Raw genomic sequence first — 21,037 nt, 5'->3', positions numbered from 1 at the left:
GGTACGGCAGCTAAACAGATGATGTGTGTGTCTCTTTCTGTGTGTGTGCGTGCGCTTATTCCAAGAGAGCTGTATTATGGCTCTGACTTGCCATTTTCCAGCTGCTTGTTCATATATCCCTGATGAGTCTGCTAGAGAGCATGCAGAGAGAATGCTCTGTGGCTCCACCCTAAGGCAGCTTGCACCAACAGTACCATTCACTTCAAAGCTGTTCGCATCAAGTAATTGTATCCTACTAGCTTGGTGCAGTCTCTAATTAAACTCAGATTCGAGAAATAGGACTCTTCTCTCCTCCCCGAGACCATCTGGGCCTATTTCCTTTAATATGGCCTAGGCATTTGTATTATTTAGTATACTTATATGCTGCTTCTGAGAACAGCTTATTGGGGGCTTTCATGCCATCTCCCACCCAGGCACCAACCAGGCTGGAATCTGCATCACTTTTTCACAGCAACAGCAAACAAAGGCTGTCAGATCATTCTCTGGCCCCTCAGGTGCTTTTAAAAACTGTAAATTATTTAAATACTGAGTGAACAAGAGCCGCACTGAAAAGCATTTTAGAACACTGACTCCCTGGAAATTGCAAGATTATACACAAGGCCTTTTACCATCTGTTGAATTTTATTTTTTTTGTCCCCCCTCCCCACTGCAGATGTATAACTTAAAGGTAGAAAAAGAGAAGGGAAAGGGAAAAGGAATCAGAGTTGTATTGTGGAGACTTGGATTAGTTGTTTTATTTGTTCATAGTAATAATAATAAAAACCGTTCCAAAGTAGTGAGCAACATTACCTATTTTTAAAGCATAACCTTGGTTAGGGAACTGTATCCCAAAATTCAGAGAAGCACTTATTTAAAAAGATGGCCGTGTTTCAGATTTTGATTGTTTTGCAGTGTGAATTGGGACATTTAGGCAAACCTACCTAAGTTGGAGTACCACTCCCACCAGCTACAGTCAGAAAGATCAAGAATGGTGGAAGTTGTAGACCAACATCTGGAATGTCAGAGGTTCCTTGCTCCCTGCTTTGAAGGGTTGAATAGCTGCTCACAATAAGTAAAGAACTGGCATTCTGTTCAGGCACTCCCTATTTTCCATTGCAATTCTTTATGTCCCAGAGCTTTCTAGAAACAAAAACAGACTTGGCAGGGATTTGTTTATTAATGTCCATATTTATAAATGCTTCATTCTCTGCTGGGCATATAGCACAACCTGATCTAGCTTATAAAACCAGATTTAGAACAGCAGTGAGAGGTCGGGTGGGCGGGAACCCACACAAGTCAATCTATTAAAACTCACACTGTGATAAAACAGCGATGAGCTCCTGCTGAACTAAAGCTCAGTTCTCCAAGCGTGAGAAAACTAGACTACTTGAGGGATGGCTTGAAATAGCTTCCTGTTTAAAGAGGAAGTTATGGCTCTATAGATGGTGCCACCTTCCATATTATGTGCAGAATTTCTGTGTGCCAGGAGGCAGGGTCAGCATTAATGCTCTGCTCTCAATCTTTAGCCCGCTAATGGCCATTATAACACAGTCCACATTTCTCAGAGAGTAACAACTCCTAGAGGGTCTCCCTGGACATCTTCCAGGGGTTAATCATCCTCATGGTACCTTTTCAGACCCTTTGAATAATGCCATTTCTCATGTCTGAATGTAGCCCAGTTTCTGAACAGCCACACAAGCATTTCAAACACAAGATTTGCATCGGCAGAGAAGCTATTCAGCACCCAGAAGATGCAGCGTTTGTGTGGCTCCATTTTATCTTCTAAAAACACACAAGCACACAAAAAGAGAAGCTTTTTCTTGTCAGCAAATGCTAGCTGAGAACAAACAACTACTGGAATAAGCAAGCTGAGGAGATGTGTGGCTGGCAGGGAGGAGGGACACTAATATTTTGAAACCAGATTTTAAAAGGAAAAGGAAAGGAAGAAGGGAAAAGAAATCAATATTGAAATGATAACAGCCATAATCATCGTTTAAATGAGGCTTTAATTGGAGAGTTTAATTATTCCTGTGGGGTGGCACAGAAAATGTTCTCTCCGTAAATAATTTACCGTAAAATTGGCTGCAATTTTTCTGTCTCTCTCAGCGTTGTTGCCAACATGGAGCATTGAAATTACCCAACCTTCAAGGAACAAGCTTGCAGTAGGGGGCTGAAAGGCAGAAAACTCCTTCACTGGTTTGGTACGGTTTCGTGTGGCATGAGATAGGCTCTGAACCTTGTTGGTTTTGGTGTGGGAGGAAAGACAGATTATGGAAAGATATATGATGGCTATATTTGGGAGGAGCCATAGCTCAGCAGTAGAGGACATGGTATGCATGGAGAAAGGCCCCGGTTTCAGTCCTTTGAAGCAGTAGCTGGCACCCGCTGGAAGTGGTGGGCCAGAAGGCAGGGAGGTCAACAGTTGGTGGAGCCAAAGCCATCAACAGACAGAGCCAACTAATTCTAGTTTTGCCCCCATGATCCTTGCCATTGAGTTGAATAAAGGCAACACTGAGAGTAAGGAGGAGGAAGTTGATAGCCGATGCCACCCTTGGACAGACTGTAAATAAGAAGATGGGCAAGCGAGGGCTGGCTGACAGCAGACTGAAGTTACAGGGATACTACTCCATTTGTCCTAATGGACAGGTCTCCACTGATTCCCCCGGATGTCTTAGTAGGACCAGGAGACACCCTGTCACAAGTAGACAATACTGATTCGGTATAAGGCAGGTTCCCTAGCTTAGCTAGCTTCACACGTTACAACTGAGGTCTAGTTCAGACCCTATCAAGCCTGTGCTCCAACTTGCAATTATATAAAGCAATTTTCTATGCTACATGTACACAGTTGCCCAATTTGAGTAATTATTCCTCTTGGGAAAGTTGGGGATTTTTATTTATTTATTTATTTATTTATTTATTTATTTATTTATTTATTTATTTATTTATTAAAATACATATACCACCTGACATACCCTCCAACATTTCTCCAATGAAAATAGGGACATCCTATTACATAGTAATAATAATAATTTTATTATTTATACCCCACCCATCTGACTGGGTTGCCCGAGCCACTCTGGGTGGCTTCCAACATACTGTATATGAAAACACAATTAAATATTTTAAAAAGTTCTCTATACAGGGCTTCCTTCAGATATCTTCTAAAGGTTATATAGTTACTTATCTCTTTGGCTCGGGAGTTGTATAACTCGCAAACCCTCCAACGTTTCTCTGATGAACGTAGGGACAGCCTACCATACCCCCCAACATTTGTCTGATGAAAATAGGGACGTCCTAAGGAAAAGCAGGACATTCTAGGATCAAATCAGAAACTGGGATGGTTTCTGTAAATCCAGGACCGTCCCTAGAAAACAGGGACACTTGGAGGGTCTGCTGACTGTAATAAAACCTGCATGTGGGGAGAAGTTTGTGTGTGTGTGTGTAAGTTTAAAAAGCAGTATTTAAAACATTCAAAAGGTAATTAAAATCAACAGTAAACTAAAGAGAGATTAAAACACAGGTCAACACTCTACACATCTGGACAGGCCTGTCTAACCAAAAATAATTAAGTAGGCACTGAAATTAAGGTTTGAAAGGCCTGTCAGAATAATACTGTTTTTAGAAGATGACTGAAGACGAACAAGATTAGTTCCTACTGGCAAGGAGTCCCACAGGGCAGGGACTGCCTCAGTAAAGGCCTGGATCCTTTTACAGGCCAGGGACATGTGGGACTCCAAATGAGTGCCCCAAATCTACCACTTGGAAGCAGCTGCCTCATTTTACCTCATGTCCTTTGCAAACACAGGATAAAAATGGTCACCATGCAGATTGCAACTGTCAGCTCTGACTTTTAACCTGAGGCTTTCTGTCTTAGTGTCTTTATAAATACTTGATTCTGCTTTGATCCCTTGGTTAAGCTGAATCCTTGCATACATCCTTACCTTTGAAATAAATAAATAAAAAACCCAGATATTTAAATTCAGGCATTTCCCAAAGGTATCTCTCATCATCAAACCATCTTCAAGATTATCTCTGAGCAGCTGTTTTTTGAATCTGAGACAAAGCTTTGCCCGTCTACATCAGGCGAGCAATCTGGTTTTTTTCCTCCCCGTCTCCCTGATAGCTTACTTCATTGAGAAAAGAAAAAAGAAGAAGCATAAAACTGACTGGATAAAGAAGGGGAAGAAGAGGGGGAAAGCTGATACAGCTGTATTTTGACAATGGTGTGGGGGTTTTTCAGCCAAAGAGCTACCGTTGCTATGCTCTCAACTTGGTTGCTAAGGGGCTTGGCACAAGTGCATGGCAGAATGTCAGGGTAGCTGACTTGATGGTACTTTCTCAAATCAGTGGAGGTTAATCTTTCACAGAATTGACATTGTTTCGGTTTTATCAGGTGGAACATTCAGGGGGGAAAAAAGCAAGGCTTAATTTATGCCAGAATTAAAAAAAAAAATCAAGGCTTTTAGGCCCAGAGCTCTCCCCACCCCCGCTCCAACCTCCAAATGCCGGCCACAAAATACACCTCTTTCTGGATACTGATGGGGTTCCTTCTCATGTTACCTCAGCGGTGTGGGAACTGCTTCTTCGTGGCGATCCCACACTGCTGCAGTAAGCATCTGTATATTGAACCATGTGGGCAGGACCAATCGTGTGGGTCTCTCTCGCCTGATCCTCCTCCTCCTTCTTGGCTGGTCGATCAGGGCTATAGCCAGCCTTCCTTGCTAGATGGGGCTGCCACATTTCCAGGAGGGGCTTCAAAGAAATGAATGGAAAATCAGTTATATCCTCACAACCAACATGAAACATCTATAACTCTTGTCACCTGAGCTGAGTAAGAGCAATCGGCTTGAAAGTCCAGAGGCTTTTTGCTCACTTCAATGAATTTACACAACCCCCTAAAATGAAAAACAAAACACAGCTCCTTCAAGCACCCTGCCATGCTCAGTCGCAGTATCCAAAAGTGGACTCCCAGACCACATTGATAGGAGGGTGGTGATCTTGAAAAAATCCACCCAGAGCTAAGTTTGAGAGGGCAGAGTAGGCTTAGATGAATGGAGTTTGAAGCCATGACCATTTCTGGGGGACAATTTTGGGGTGAGAAAATCAGTGGTAGTTAAATACTTAAATTCGCCCATTCTCAAAACAAGATCACATTCTTTAAATTGAAGCTGCCAGATAACAAACTTTCAAAGCTTGTTTGTGGGGTGGGGTGGGTGTGTTGTTCTCAGTGGGATATTGCGTGCACCGGACTCTTTCTCACTAAGAGACTGTCCCACAGGTTCTGTTCAGTTGTTCAGTAATCACAGGTACCAAATATGTGATGGAGAATGTGCCTGGCTAGTCTTGCCCCCAGGAGCTGCAGCGTGCATCCCTAATTGATGCGTAACTGGCATCAGTGTGAAGGGGGTTCATGTATGGAGCAGCTTCAAGGTAGAGGGATAGCTGGGCCTGTTCTTCACAGCCCTTCTTGAGCTGACAGCAAACAAAAATACATCTCTCCTGTGATATCAACGCTTCTCTGAATTTTGTGATGAGGATCTTCCTTTTTTTTTATAAAAATTTTTATTAAGATTTTTTACAGATACATATTTAACAAACAGAATAGGTTTCATAACATCCTTTCATTCTATTGTGGACTCCCTCACGTCTCCCGCTTCCACTTTCATCATTAAAACGAATTTTTCCAAGCAAATTATCATCTTGTTTATGCTCTTAAGTGCAATATTTAGGTTAAACTCAAATAAAAAATTATAATTTAATGGTAGACAGTTATTTCTGCTCTGGCTTCCTTGTTAGGATTCAACCAAATTACAGTACTTTTGTAAATAAATCTTAAATTTCTTCCAGTCTTCTTCAACCCTCTCCTCTCCCAGGTCGCGGATTCTGCCAGTCATCTCAGCCAGTTGCATATAGTCCATCAGCTGCATCTGCCATTCTTCCAGTGTGGGTAGATCTTGGGTTTTCCAGCTCTTAGCAATAAGTATCCTTGCCGCCGTTGTAGCGTACATAAAAAATGTTCTGTCCTTCTTTAACACGTTCTGGCCGACCATGCCCAGAAGGAAGGCCTCTGGTTTCTTGGTGAAGGTATACTTAAATACCTTTTTTAACTCATTGTATATCATTTCCCAAAAGGCCTTCACTTTAGGGCAGGTCCACCAGAGGTGAAAGAATGTTCCTTCATTTTCCTTACATTTCCAACATTTGTTATCAGACGAATGGTATATTTTAGCCAATTTCACTGGGGTCATGTACCATCTATATATCATTTTCATTACATTTTCCTTCAGAGCATTACATGCTGTGAAGTTCAGCCCGGTGGTCCATAACCTTTCCCAGTCCTCAAACATAATGTTGTGCCCAATATCCTGGGCCCACTTTATCATAGCCGATTTAACCAATTCGTCTTGTGTGTTCCATTTCAGCAGCAAGTTATACATTTTTGAAAGTACCTTGGTCTTAGGTTCTAGCAGTTCTGTCTCCAGTTTCGATTTCTCCACCTGGAATCCTAACTTTTTATCAATCTTAAACACTTCCTTAATCTGAGCATAGTGTAACCAGTCTCGCACTTTATCTTTCATTTTCTCTAAACTCTGCAGTTTCCAATTGTCTCCATCCCTTTCTAGTATTTCCCAATATTTTGGCCAATTGGCCTCCATATTGGGTCTTTTTCGGGCCTTAGCCTCCAAAGGTGACAGCCACCTCGGTGTTTTGTTTTCTAATAAGTCTTTGTATCTTGTCCAGACATTAAATATTGCTTTTCTGACAATATGGTTCTTAAAGACCTTGTTGATCTTAACCTTGTCGTACCATAAATATGCATGCCATCCAAATGCATTGTTAAAACCTTCCAAATCCAGCACATCCGTGTCCTCCAGAAGTAGCCAGTCTTTTAGCCAGCAGAAAGCTGCGGCTTCATAGTACAACTTTAAGTCTGGCAGGGCAAAGCCCCCTCTTTCTTTTGCGTCCGTTAATATCTTAAACTTAATTCTGGGCTTTTTGCCCTGCCAGACAAATTTGGAGATATCTTTCTGCCACTTCCGGAAGCACTCCGTTTTATCTACAATCTGCAATGTCTGAAACAAAAATAACATTTTTGGCAATACATTCATCTTAATAGCAGCTATTCGACCTAACAATGAAAGTTTCAATTTTGACCAGCTATCCAAGTCTCTCTTAATTTCAGACCAACATTTTTCATAATTATCTTTAAACAGACTCAAATTCTTTGCTGTTATGTTTACCCCTAGGTATTTAACTTTCTTAACCACAGTTAACTCTGTCTCTCTCTGAAACCGTTCCGACTCAATATCTGTCAAGTTTTTTCCCAACACCTTGGTTTTTTGCTTATTTAGTTTAAATCCCGCCACCCGACCAAAATCTTGGATTAGTTGTAGTACTCTTTTCGTACTAGATTCTGGCTCCTGTAATGTCAGAACTAAGTCATCTGCAAACGCTTTAAGTTTGTATTGTTTCGCTCCGACCTGTATCCCTCAGGTCCCACAGGTTCTGTTCAGTTGTTCAGTAATCACAGGTACCAAATATGTGATGGAGAATGTGCCTGGCTAGTCTTGCCCCCAGGAGCTGCAGCGTGCATCCCTAATTGATGCGTAACTGGCATCAGTGTGAAGGGGGTTCATGTATGGAGCAGCTTCAAGGTAGAGGGATAGCTGGGCCTGTTCTTCACAGCCCTTCTTGAGCTGACAGCAAACAAAAATACATCTCTCCTGTGATATCAACGCTTCTCTGAATTTTGTGATGAGGATCTTCCAACTCTACAGTACAAATATGCAAAAATCCATATTGCTATGCATCACCCCAATCTCTGAGTGGTGTGAGATTCCAGGGGTCTCAGGCACTTAGCCAGTGGTTATGTTTCCTTTTGGAAATGAGGCATGGTGGAGACTGTGGTGTCTTTATGGTAAATGGTTTATTTACACATACATACAACCTGAGCCTACAATGGAGGGGTTCACGGTGTTAACACTCCAATAGGGTTATGCTACTGGCATAGGCACAGCCTTGGATCAAAACAGACATCAACCATTGTCCTCTGACCCTTTCTTTCCAGCTTGCCGCCTTTACCACCCTGCAAACTTTTTCCTCAAGGTCACATCACCACCAGCTCTCAAACTCTACTTCAAATTCTGCATTTGGCTTCTAACTAACTCTGAGTTGAGGGAGGTGCCCCTCCCATTTGCTATCTGGCAGAGTCCCCTCTCTTTGGCTTTCCTAATGGCTCACCATCTTCCTTTTGTCTTCTAACGGCCTCATCAATTTCCTCATCAGGAAACTGGCCTGGCTTACTGGTACATTCTAACATTTGCTGAATCCAGGGGTTCAGTGTCTGGCACCCAGAAACTCATAACACAGGTGAATCTGGCACCCACATGTTGGGAGAAAATGTGTCAAAATGCATACATCAAAGAAAATAACATACAAAATTACATTAGGGAAAATTGCTTTCAAAAACATGTATATTAGGCAAGTCACATAAAATATGCTTAATTAGAAAAAGATTTGCACTAAAATGCTGACAAATTTTAATGAGGGTTTTTTTCCCCAATGCAAATTGCTGCAGAAACATGGTACTGCGAATTTAAGAACAGTACACTTGAGAATGGAAAAGGATAAAGTTTTGCCCATCCTTGTTCTATGCCAAACAACTGCACAGGGCGTATCTATCCTGATACAGACATATTTTTCTTAGCTGTTTTGGAATCTTGCCTCAGAGATGCAGCTCCTACAGGAAAAAGGGCCCTAGATACACCTCAGGACTAAATTTTGTTTGGTTCACATTTTAATGCAAGTCCACCTAACTTGCACTTCCTGAAACAAAAAGCACAATGAAATGGAGCCATCCTTTGAAATTCAAACTTCTTTGGATTTTGCCATGCAGTTCTCCAACCCAAAGAATATGTATGCAAATGCATATATATATAGGATGGTTTAAATCAACGGATTCATTCATCCCTAATACAAAGGTGCTATTGTGTGCCACAGATTTCGTGACTGCATCACACAAGAGGATACATTACAATATTGGGAGCATGTCAGTGACTTCTTGAAAAACACAGGGCTTAACTATACTACAAGCCTAATCCGGTTTAACAGTCATTCCATCGCTACAGGGAATAATAGCAACTGTAGAACAGTGAGCCAGGGGGCTTGGAATCTTTAGCAGACATGGTGTCACTACCCTTACTAAATTCCCAGGATTCTTTTGGGGAAGCCATGACAGTCAAACGTAAAGGAAAGCAGTTTTCCCCCTAGATATTGTTTCCAGGACTTACATCTGAAGAGATAAGTGGGAGATTGCAGCTGGCGAGTTAAGTTTCCAATTGTCTACAGCTGTGTTGTGTCTCTCTAGCTTCTGCTAGCAGAATAAATAAATGAAACTATGATGAAGGAACCAGTTCCTTGTGAAGTTGGACAGGCATGGCCTTTTAAGTAACCAGGCACTGTCAATACCGCCCCCAACATTATTTAGATATGCTAAATCTAGGCACATGGCAACCTGCAGAGAAGTTCAGACTTGTACATGTAGAGTAATTTAGACAAGAGCAAGCACATGGATGACACCAGTCCGGACAGCAAGCAAAGCTTTCCAGTTAACTCCAGAATTCTAATTTTAGCTTTTAATTAAAGCAGGGGTTCCCGACCAGCTCTTTGCAGACCAAGCTTCATTCAGGTAGATTTTGGGTTGACGGTAAGGAGCAACACATTCATCACACTAAATATTCATATTGCTTTTTAATTGTATTTTTATTGCTTCTTTTACTTCTTGCACTGTGTTTCACTGTGTTACCATCTGAGTTTGATGGATTCTATGGAATTCAAATGGTCATTCAATAAATATAACACATAAGAATTAAAAGAAGCAACAAAATACATTTAAAAATCACACAGCAGCTAGCAAACCACATTACAATTGTTTCAACAGGCGGGCGGGCGGGCGGGGGGGACATTAAGTAGCGTACTAAGACCCTCAGCAATTTTCAGGCGACTCATGGGGGGAAAGTTTGGGAACTATTGCCCTAATAAATACAATCCTGTATGCAATTTTTCTGTATGCTTGTTACTGCAAGCCATTTCCCATGACAGAGTGCATTTTTATATGTTATTTTCATGAATATATGCATTTTCAGGCACACGTTTCCCTAATTTACACATTTTGGTACCCAGGTTTTTGGTTCCTGCAAAATTCAGAGAAGTACAGATTTCAAAGGGTAGCACCTGCTTTGGCTCACTATTGACTTTGAAGTGAGAATTAGGAAGGATCACCTTTAAATGAAAACTGAACTGAATTTCTCAACCTTACTGACAGATGGGGAGCAGAGCTCTAGTCAAAAGGTGGGAATGGCTGTGGGTTGCCAGTACACAGATCTAGTGGCATGGAGATAGGGTGCTTAGCACTTGTCATTCACAGAAACCTGGGCAAGAGAGGTGTGCTTTGGGAAGAATGTCTCATTGAGTTCCTGTCAGAGGGGATTAATAAAGGAGAAAACATTCTCCTGAGTCTGCAGGCAGTGTTCAAGATTCACATGTTGGGCTTTCTTTGCACAGGGAGAATAGTGTTTGGAAAGAGCTGATAATTCTCAAAGGAACAGAAATATTTTCCCGTTGCTTCTGCCAGGGATTACAGCCAGCTACAGAGTATGTTCTCTGTATTGGCAAACAGGTATGTTTGCTTGGCTACAGATTCCCCAAATATATGCCGTTAGTCCATACTAAGAGGGTAAGCCGACCTCCATTTTCTGCATGCTCCATTCTGCCACTGGATCTGACAACTTTTGAAAATCCAAAAAGAGGGAGATTTAGGTTTGCTTCATGGCCATATATTCTCATCCTCTCAATCTATGAGGAAATGGAGGCCAAACCACCCTCCTGTGCCTGAACATATTTACTGGTACGTATCTTATTCGCATTCTTTTAAGGCTGAACAGTGGATGTATGTCTTCTCCGTCCTTTGTACATTATATGCTGGGGTGTTTTTCCCCCCTGCATGGTTTGTCCGCTATGCATTTGATCAGAGAATTTTAACTTAATTAATTTGCTCTCCCCTCCAAAAAGGAGGCTACTGCCTTGTAAAAAGTTCAACTCTGATCTATCAGCTTGGCTTCAGCAAGGCTTATTAAGAGCAGAGCTTGGCAGATCAAAGCACTTGCCAACAAACCTGAGCTGGACTGCAAAGCATACTTCACATGGCGCATTGCATGGCACTTTGCAGCATAGCTGGGGTCCTTTGTAAAGCTCTTTCCTAATTCCCCGCAAAGTGTTAGTTAGCTTGCAAGACCTGAGCTGTAGAGCAGCTTGCTTTGATCTACCAGAGGCTCAAATTTCAATTTCAAACAACACTGAATAGGAAACTTCAGTAAGTTTCCGAAAAATAAGGAGAACATGTCCAAATTAATAGAGTAGTCAGAAAACCAGAGTTTACGGTGGCTGAGGGTATCTGCAAAGGGTGCCTTATGAGCAAGGAAAGAGGGTTCTTCCCTCACCACTAAGCAACCAGAACCACACATTACTTGTGATTTAGGATTGCCACGTAGACAAGAAAGAGTACTTTCAAGGCTGCATTGAATACTTCCAACTCTTATTTTAGAAATTAATAACATTTCAAACATGCAAGCATTCTTATGCATTGCAAAGGACTGGTGTTCAACATACAGGGCATGTTAGTTTTGCAAATAACCCCTTTATTTGCCATGCACACGTTTTCTGCGACTTGTCACCTGCTCTATGTATAATGTATTGATTTATTTCAACGATGTGTCTACTGTGCTGCCTTAATCACAGTCATCTCTAAGCATGCTATCAGAGACCCGGTACGAGTTACAACTAAACACCAGTTTGTATAAAATTTTGTCTGCTGGGTTTACTCCCTTCCTCTTCTGCCTGTTGAAGAGCCCCATGAATCTCAAAAAACCTGCCTGTGTTAAGTTGGCTAATAAGTATTCTAGTCTATATACCATGTATCTTCTTACATTTCATGAATTATTTTATGGCACAGTGTGTCAAGGGATGAGAGCTGTGAGATTCAAATGGGCATCAGTGACGATAATATGCTCTTATATTTATGGAACACCTTTCACCCAAGAGACCCTCTTGACTTCATCTGTGTACCTGCCACTCTACTAAGATGCCTGGGCCTTTGAAAGCAAAGCCTGTGGCTGTTTATACCTGGCACATGATCCACACAGGAATAGAAGCCCACATCCCCATCACTACATGTGGAGGGTTTAAAAGCTACCGTGCGGCTGATGAAGGAAGAAAAGAGAACACTGGGGAACTAAACACAACACCATTGATGAAATTCAATGGTTAGATCTGGGGGAGCTCACCTAACCGAGAGCATCTTCAGCTGAAGATGCCCAAATTCACTTCCAAATAAAAAAGATTACAGTAAATTGTTTCATTATGCAAATGAAGGTGACATTATGCAAATCAGATGCTTTGTTTTCCTGACTGTGACACTCTGAGTGTTGTTTAGCTCTTCAAAAACAGACTTGATTTATTGTTGCTTAAAAAAAAGAAGAAGAAATTAAAGGGATAAACATGGATGGGAACAAGCCAGTCGAAGGTAAGTGCTTCGAGACCCACCAATTTCAATGGGAGATTGAAGCATGTTTTTACGTATTACCGAAATCAAAAGCGATGGAGCTTGTTTGCTGAAGTTGTTTAACACCAGCAGCAACACGGCAGATTACACCCGAACTGAATGGCAAATGTTTTTAATTGCATGCTTTAATTTCCACACCACATACGAGATTTTTGAGAATTTATTTTGCTGGATCAGATTCAGCATCCACATTAGCCCTCTTCAGGTGTTGCAAAAGTCAGTTCATTCAACATGCAAAGGGAAGAGTCCCTTGCATTGCTCTCAATAATTTGGAGGACTAATGAATGAAGCAGGAAAACTGTGTGCCTGTGGAGGATCCCCACATGTTTTAAAATCCCTGGAAAAAACATGTAGAGCCTCCACACATCCAGGAGGCTCCCTGCTTGATATGTTTGCCTTCCATTTTTTTGCAGAGTGAAATGAAAGGTGAGGAGGAGGAGCAGAGCTTGCACACGTCTCCCTGGTGTGTTGAACAAACTGTAAAGAAAGCATGGCTTGATATAATGAGCTGGCTGTGGTATTTGTATCAAGACCAAATCCAGCCTTCTGTAGTGAACAGGCAAGAACTACCCGACAGCTAAGCCTGGAAGATGGAGTAGCAGGCAGCACTTTTGAGTGGAGGGCTATTCGGGTCCTAAACAAATGAACATTAAGTGGTCTTGAGATAACCACTCTTTTGCACCAAACCTGCTCTAGTCTCCCAATATTATAAACATTTGATACATAACCGTCTGCATTGTTGCAATTGAAGCATCCATGTGCAAGAGCCACACCTTGTTAACGCTTCCACAAGACCACTGAGGCTGACAGACAGGAGCCTACAGAAAACCCTGTCCCCAGAGCCTGTACAGTCAGAGTCAGGACCCTCGTGGGCACCTTCCCCTGATCCTGAGCAACCAAATGCCACCCACCATAGTGCCATTGTACCTCATTGGTCCAATAGTGCAGGCAGGTGGTAGGAATGTACACCAAGGTTGAAGGTTTGATCCCTGTATGGGACAGCTGCATATTCCTGCATTGCTGGGGGTTGAACTAGATCAGGGTTTCCCTGCTGTTGTTGGACTACAACTCCCATCATCCCTAGCTAGCAGGACCAGTGGTCAGGGATGATGGGAACTGTAGTGCAAAAACAGCTTGAGACCCAAGTCTGGGAAACCCTGGACTAGATGGTCGTCAGTGTCCCTTCCAGCTTTACAATTCTATGATTTCTACGCCCATCTTCAGGCCAGAGGGTTTAAGAATTCGAGTTTTCCTCAAGGGGTGGAGCTTAGGAGAGGCAGTCTGCTGGCAGACAGTTTAAAAATGCTCAGGTTGTCTTCAATCTTTTGTCAGATAAATTTGCTCACTTGGAGCTCTCCGTCAGCCTGCCTTGCTCAGGGACCAGACGCTACCTGACACCAACTCCAACACGTGTATGCCCCCCCCCAAATGAGAGCTTAAACACTATGACGCCTTAAGACTACAAAACCCATGATGCAGTATAACTTCAGACAAAAGGCAGGTGGACAACAGCTGCCGTTACTGAAAGGAAGTTAAAAGTTGAATTACATGGCGCAGATGGCACCAGAATTCAAATAGGCATCTGGGTTTGCTATGGAAATCTGCTGCTCAAATTAAGGAGACAGGACTCAAAATGAATTTTCTCTGATGGGGTTTTGCTGTGCTGTCTAGACCTGGCAGCAGCGGCTTAGTGTGCTTTGAGTTTGCTGAACTTTGGTACCTTCACTGATTTGGTGACTTTCACTAGCTGTGCTGGCTGCTGTGCCCTTTCAATTCTTTGCCAAACTGCTAATCTGTAAATTGACAGGGGTTCACAAAAGCAGAAGAACTTCCAGTTCCCTTTCTCACCAACACAACCAACAAAGGAAATGAGTACTGCAGAGGTTACCTTGAACATTTCAAAGACTGGAAAAGGGGAGATAAAACATCACGATAATTTTCAGACCCAGCCTAGATCGCAGGAACACAGCAAGGTGCCTCATACTCATTCGACACCATAGATATATTAATAAAACTATTCCACTATTGTGCTGGAGAAGCTGCAATAGGTACAACATTTCACATGTGGTGGACTTTGAAAATAAAAAGCTTTTCTGGCAAAGAGTGTTTACAGAAATAAGATATATTACAGGCCAACATATGGAATGTACCTCAAGTTTGGGATTGTTAACTATTTTTAAAGAAGGGCAACCTGACCTTTGCTACAAAGAACTAATTACTTTTCTTTTAGTAGCGCAGAACTAGAAAGGTTTGGAATAACTGCGCATCTCTCGTTGGAAACAGAATGTATGGCCTATCGCTGTATCAGAAAAATGAACAAAGAGATTACATGCATTGAATAATACAAATGATATAGCTGATTTTGTTGAAATGTAGCATCCCTTTATAAAACACTTTACTGATAACCCTGAAGAACGGCAACTACCAAAACCACAGGTTGGACTTTGGCAAGCTTAACTAGATCGATCCATCTTGGAGGGGGGCAAGTTGGGATTTTTAGTTTGGGAATTCCATACATCTGGAATTTCCCAGACATGTCCAGGATTTGTCCGCTGAAAATAGCGCCCGGGCGGTATTTTCAGAAATTGGTTAAAATGTCCAGAAAAATCCAGGCACATGACAGCCCATATTGGAAGCATTGCTTTTTTGGTGAATCCCACCCCCCCCCCAAATGCTTAAAAACTCTTTTTTTGGGGGGGGGAGATTTTGCAAAGAAAAGGCTCAACACCTTAGACCGAAACAAAACAAGCTCAACAACCCGGCTCTCCGGGCAGGGGACACCCCCAATCTACCTGGACTTGTCCTGGGGCCTTCTGCATGTGAGGCAGACCCTTGGCAAATCCTGCTACAGGATTTCAGACAAGGGACATTTCCAGCTGTAGCTGGAGACACTTGGGTCCTTCTGCATACAAAGAATGTGCTTTTTCACTAACCTATATGGCCTTGGATACGAGGACAATTATTTTTAAAGCTCTACACACGCACACAAGAATCCACAGCAAATAAGGGAGACCACCCTCTCTCTCCACAGCCCACCCTTTTTCAACATCAGGACTTAATCTGAAGGTTGTCATATATGCCAAGGACTGACCTGGACCAATCTGGATGGTCACTGTGTTTATCCTATTATGGATGCCCAAAATGCAGGATTCTGCAAGCTTAGCTTGGAGATGTATTGTCACCTTTTAATATAAAACTGAATCCTGACAGGGTGGTCTTGAGTATGCTCAGCCAGTGCTGTACAGTGGTACCTAGGTTTAAGAACTTAATTCGTTCTGGAGGTCCGTTCTTAACCTGAAACTGTTCTTAACCTGAAGCACCACTTTAGCTAATGGGGCCTCCCGCTGCCGCCGCACCGCCGCCACGCGATTTCTGTTCTCATCCTGAAGCAAAGTTCTTAACCCAAGATAATATTTCTGGGTTAGCGGAGTCTGTAACCTGAAGCGTCTGTAACCTGAGGTACCACTGTACTTTAAAATGAGGGGGAGAGAAAGGGGAAGAGAGGGAACCCTTTTGGAATCTGAGAGGTTAGGGGAGTGTTGTGTTCCTGCACAATGGTTGCAAGAGGCCTGGTCTATCTACCCCATCAGAGGGTGGAAAACTCAACTCAGCAGTTGTTCATCCGAATGTTCAAAATATCTGCCCTTCTCTCTGCCAATTATTTATATATTATTTAGCCAATATATAGACCGCTTACTAGAGGGCTAGCCAGCGTGGTGCCCTCCAGATATTTTGGACGACAACTTTCATCATTCTTGACAATCGGCCACGCCATGTAGGGTTTTGTTACCTTCCTCCTCTGATGATTTTTATGAGGGAAACCCTGAGACTAAGGGCTCACCTATACTTCTGCTTGTCCAATGCCTAGAAAGCATGGATCCAAGCAGTTTTCTGCTTGTCCCATATTATCTAGGCATGGGTCCAATAATTTTTTCGTTTGCCTGGCCGCTTTCCCCAGGAAAACTCACTCTTCAGTGCCGCGTCTGAGCAAATGTCAATCTGCAGAAAAAAACCTATTGACATCTGTTCTGATTCAGAGGTAAACAACTGGTTTTCCCGGGGGGGGGGGGTTGAGTGGCAGGACAAGAGGAAGTGTGAACAAGGAGGAGGAGGATGGAGGAAGCTGGCAGGTGGTGTAAGCAAGAAGATAGGCCCATGGGGACTGGATGAGGGTAGATTGAGGTTGGTGGGGCAGTTCTCCATTTGCCCTAATGGACCAGCCTCCAATGGCAGCACCTGCTACATGACCAAAGAGCGCTACTCTCAGAAGGTAGGCAATACAAAGCAAGCACTGCCATAGGGATGAACAGAGCAGGCTATTTCCAGGCTCTGCTAGTTTCACATAATTTTGTTCTGAGCTATTTCTTAACAATTCAGGGGTGGGTGGGTGTATTTAACTGCATGGAAATTCAGATTCTTAAATACGCACATGTAAAGGGAATTGGGGTTGCTCGTGCATAAGTGGCTGCTGCTCTGGGCAACGTTGTCTGGCTAAACCTTTCCCTGGCTGGACAGCCCTTTCTCCGTGGCTGTGTCAGTCACTGGCAGAATCCGTCAGTGGGCGTTTCCTGAACTTCTTCCAGCATAAAAGCTCTTTGACACCAAGTCTCCGCCTAGCCTCCCTGCGTGGAAGTTTTCTGCGCAGAGTGGGCGTGGCCAGCGGAGGTCCTGGGCTCTTCCCGCTGGTCTCTGTGGAAGAGTCTTGGAGCCATCTCTCCGAAGTCCTTCCCTGCTCCCCTTTCTTCCTGGTGTAACACTGATTTCCTTCCTCAGAGGAAGTGTTCCCTCTCTCCCTGCTGGGACCTTCTCCTGCATCGCTAGGGAGCCTTACCTCCACTCTGGGCTCCGATGGCAGTTCCCTGACAGCATATTAATCTAAAGTACTATTTTTAATATGCATTTTGTTACTTTTTTTGAACCAAGCATTGTGCCGCAAAATCTGGAGGACAACTGTGTTCCAATGCATATTATTAGCCCAGGAAGCATGAATCTGGCTGGTCCATTTAAAATTTAGGATTAAACAAAGTCTTCAAGCATTCCCCGTTTTCCCCAAGTTAACTTTGCTAACAAGCAAAATAGTGGTAGCTGGCAGTGTTCTGTTAGGCCTTAAACAATGTAAAACAGTGGCTTAAAAATGTTACAAGACAGCTCAGCATGAGTAAAGACTTGAAAATGCAAATACAAGAATTGTCATAATCACACAGAGATGGAATAGCGCAGCAAACAAATCCCTAGTGGTTTTAATTTACTTTCGCCCAGGGATTTATTTTTTTATTACAGAACTGGCTGCCATAAAGATAAAGCTCAGTTTGGCTCACAAAATGTGCAGCCCTACGTTTCTCAGAGCCATTCAACATGCCACATAGACTGAGGAGGCAGACTGAGGGCCCCGATTCATGATGTATTTGTGGTTTGGGAGCTATTCAGCTTCTTCCCACGCTGCAAAGTTAACTCGAGGAGTCCCAGGCTGTGTGGGAGGTTGCCGTTTCTTAGAGCTCCTCCCCTCCCAGATAAACTGGTACCAACCTTAGAGACCAACTAAGTTTGTTCTTGGAAGTGTGCCTGCACATGAAAGCTTATACCAAGAACAAACTTAGTTGGTCTCTAAGGTGCTACTGGACAAATTTCTTTTTTTATATATATTTTTTGACTGCGTCAGACCAACACGGATACCTACCTGAATCTGGTACCAACCTGGCATGGCTTAAAGCTATAGTGTGAGCTGCTTCCATGAAGCTTGGAGCTACTTGTGTTATCTTTGCTCCGTGAAAAGCAGCGACAATGCAGCAGGTTCCACACAGTAAAGTTAAAAATCAAAATGGGAAGGGCTATACCTCGGGGGTAGAACGTCAGCTTTGCATGCAGAAGGTCCAAGGTTCAGCCCTGGCATGTCCAGATAGGGATGGGAATGTTCCCTCTTGGAAACCCTGGGGAGCCACTGCCAGTCACAGCAAACAATGCTGAACTAGATGGACCAATAGTCTGACTCAGTATAAAACAGCATCCTATGTTCCTAAGGGGACTTGAGATGGCAGAACTCTGGACTGTACCACTTCAGGCCACCACATCACTTGGGAAGACAGGCGAACTAATGTCAGTGTACTGGAAGAAGCAAAGATCACCAGCGTTGAAGCAATGATTCTTCAACATCAACTTTGTTGGACTGGTCATATTGTGCGGATGCCTGATTATGGTCTTCCAAAGCAACAACTCTATTCTGAACTTAAAAATGGAAAGCGTAATGCTGGTGGTAAACAAAAGAGATTTAAAGACTCTCTCAAGGCAAATATTTAAAAATGTAGTATAAACACTGACAACTGGGAAACACTGGCCTGTGAGCGCTCCAATTGGAGAACAGCCTTTACCAAAGGTGTTGTGGGCTTTGAAGATGCTCAAATTCAGGACAAAAGGGAGAAACATCCTAAGAGGAAGGCACACTTGGCAAACTCTCACCATAATCAACTCCTACCCGAAAACCACCGTGGAAGCACATGTGGATCCAGAACTGGCCTCCACAGTCACTTACAGACTCACTGTTAAAACTGTGTTCATGACAATCTTACTCGGCTACAAGTGATATTGGAATGCTCTGTGCTTATGCAATCCCTGAATTAGCACATTAGCACGGTTTTGGTATAGCGCTCTCCCTGTGTGTACTGCATGCTGGGAACTTTTATGTGGGGAGCAATCAAAATAATAAACCCTGGGTGCTTCCACACTGCAGAATAGCCAAAATTTATTTACTTGCTTTCTACAGTGCATCTGCATGACGGTGCAATCAAAACACATTCCTCTCCTGCTTTCCATGTTCAGTTTCCATTTTTCCATCCACCCAAAGCTCAGACTATATTGTAGTTTACCCAGGCGGTCTGTTCAATAGTGTTCCTGGCTGGTTACGGCCTGTTTAGAGCTATCTCCTTCTCTATTGTCCATCTCTCCTGTCTAGGAAGCAGCTCTATCATTTCCCCTTTCCCAGTAGTCTGGCCTTGCAATGGGGATCATAATCAGGAGTGCAGCGGATGGCAGAGGGAGTGGGTTTAACCTCCACCCACCCACCAGGATTCCAACTGAAAATTTCCTGGCACAATATTTGGTGATGTGGAAATAATAACTAAGCTACAAAGTGGTGATGATGATACAACAACAACAACAACCGAATTGCTATTTTAGTTTTAAAGCAGAACATGCATTATTGGGTGCTACTAAATTGTCCATGCCTGGAAGCACCCGCTGATGTGCACATGTGGACTTTGAAGTGGTACAGTCCAGAATAACTGAAGTCAGCCCACATGATCACATCAGAGAGAGTAGAGCCTCAAAGTCAGAGGACACAATGCCAAGGGAGGCTCGAGGCTCTACAGCTTCTTTCTTCTCAGAAACAAACCATCTCCATTCCTCTGCACTGGGCTATTTTTCATGTAAACATGAAAAGGAGAAGAAGAGGAAGAAGAAGAAGCAGCAGCTTCTCAGGAGGACCCAGAAAGGGAGGAGGAAGACACCCTGACACAATTAAGCAATTCTCAAATCCCATGCAACAATCCCTTTATTGTGCCTGCTGAGAAACAACTTCATTATATCTGCCTGGTTAGATAAGGCAGCTTTTCTGATGCTGCCTCCCCATGTGCCTGTCTCCCCTTTCCCTACCCCCACATTGCTGCACCACTGTGTCAGCCGATATTACGCTTGCCAACTCTGCCGTCTCGAATATTTTGTTGCTGGAGGCTTCAAAATTGGCTTGGGAACAGAAGTGGAAGGGAGGTGTGAGGCAGATGAAGGGACGTGGACTCCAAATTATTTTGTACTGCACAGAAGCTCTGCTCTGTCCCTCTTTAGTATATACACACACCCTTTCCCCTGCTTGAACCCATAAATCCAACTCTTCCACGCATTCCGCCCCCAAGAGGTGCCTGTCCTCAAGCCAAGCCATCCTGTCCAGAATTCTTGTCTCTATGTTTCACACTCCAATGTTTAGAGTCAGGGTTTCAGGCACCGACATTCTCAGCCATGTCTGGGGAAAGCTTTCTGGTTTTTCATGGGGAGGGGTAGGGACACAGAACCATTTCAAGGGGAGGGGGGTGTCTTAGGGTTGTCACCTTTTATCTAGCAGGGCTCCTGTACCTTTAGGAGCAGTGTGACATACAGAAGTTTAGTGGTCAAAGCTTTTCCTGGCCTGGAGATATCAGTGGCAGGAGAATCATTCAGCTGCTAAATGTCTGTGTGCCGTGTTGTAGCGACGCAGCCACACCATGGAGTGGAAAAGTGGTGGTGAAGTTCAATTTTAGCTCAAACTGAGTTCTGCTCATAGTCTTTTCTTTTTTTCTTTATTTAAAGCGCTGCCCAATTTCTGCCTCCCAGTCCTCTGGGCTTTTCCAGATGACCTACTCGTTGAGCTGTAGTCCAGATTTCTTCCCATGAAGTTTGCATGGCAGTTATATAACA

At 43.2% G+C, this 21,037-nt stretch overlaps 1 protein-coding gene across 18 annotated transcripts in view; it reads right to left on the bottom strand.

Annotated features, from left to right (window-relative positions):
- The window catches only part of SRCIN1 (SRC kinase signaling inhibitor 1), a 318,961-nt gene that overhangs the window by 57,883 nt on the left and 240,041 nt on the right, over positions 1-21,037 (bottom strand). For 10 of the 18 annotated variants that reach the window (XM_081885564.1, XM_081885563.1, XM_081885565.1 and 7 more), the window contains one exon: positions 4,540-4,731. The exons of 5 other annotated variants lie outside the window; for them this stretch is intronic. In XM_081885564.1, the coding sequence (XP_081741690.1) occupies positions 4,540-4,731 (192 nt within the window). Of the gene's footprint in view, positions 1-2,050; positions 2,129-4,107; positions 4,199-4,501; positions 4,732-21,037 lie in introns of those variants that run through there. 3 more of the 18 variants (XM_081885555.1, XM_081885556.1, XM_081885569.1) reach the window with 3 other exon arrangements.

This window comes from Podarcis melisellensis, assembly GCF_964234715.1.
Source record: "Podarcis melisellensis genome assembly, chromosome: 13".
In the NCBI taxonomy this organism is placed as follows: domain Eukaryota; kingdom Metazoa; phylum Chordata; class Lepidosauria; order Squamata; family Lacertidae; genus Podarcis; species Podarcis melisellensis.
The sequence above is the reverse complement of the archived record's forward strand: the minus strand, read 5'-3'. Positions and strand labels throughout refer to the sequence as shown.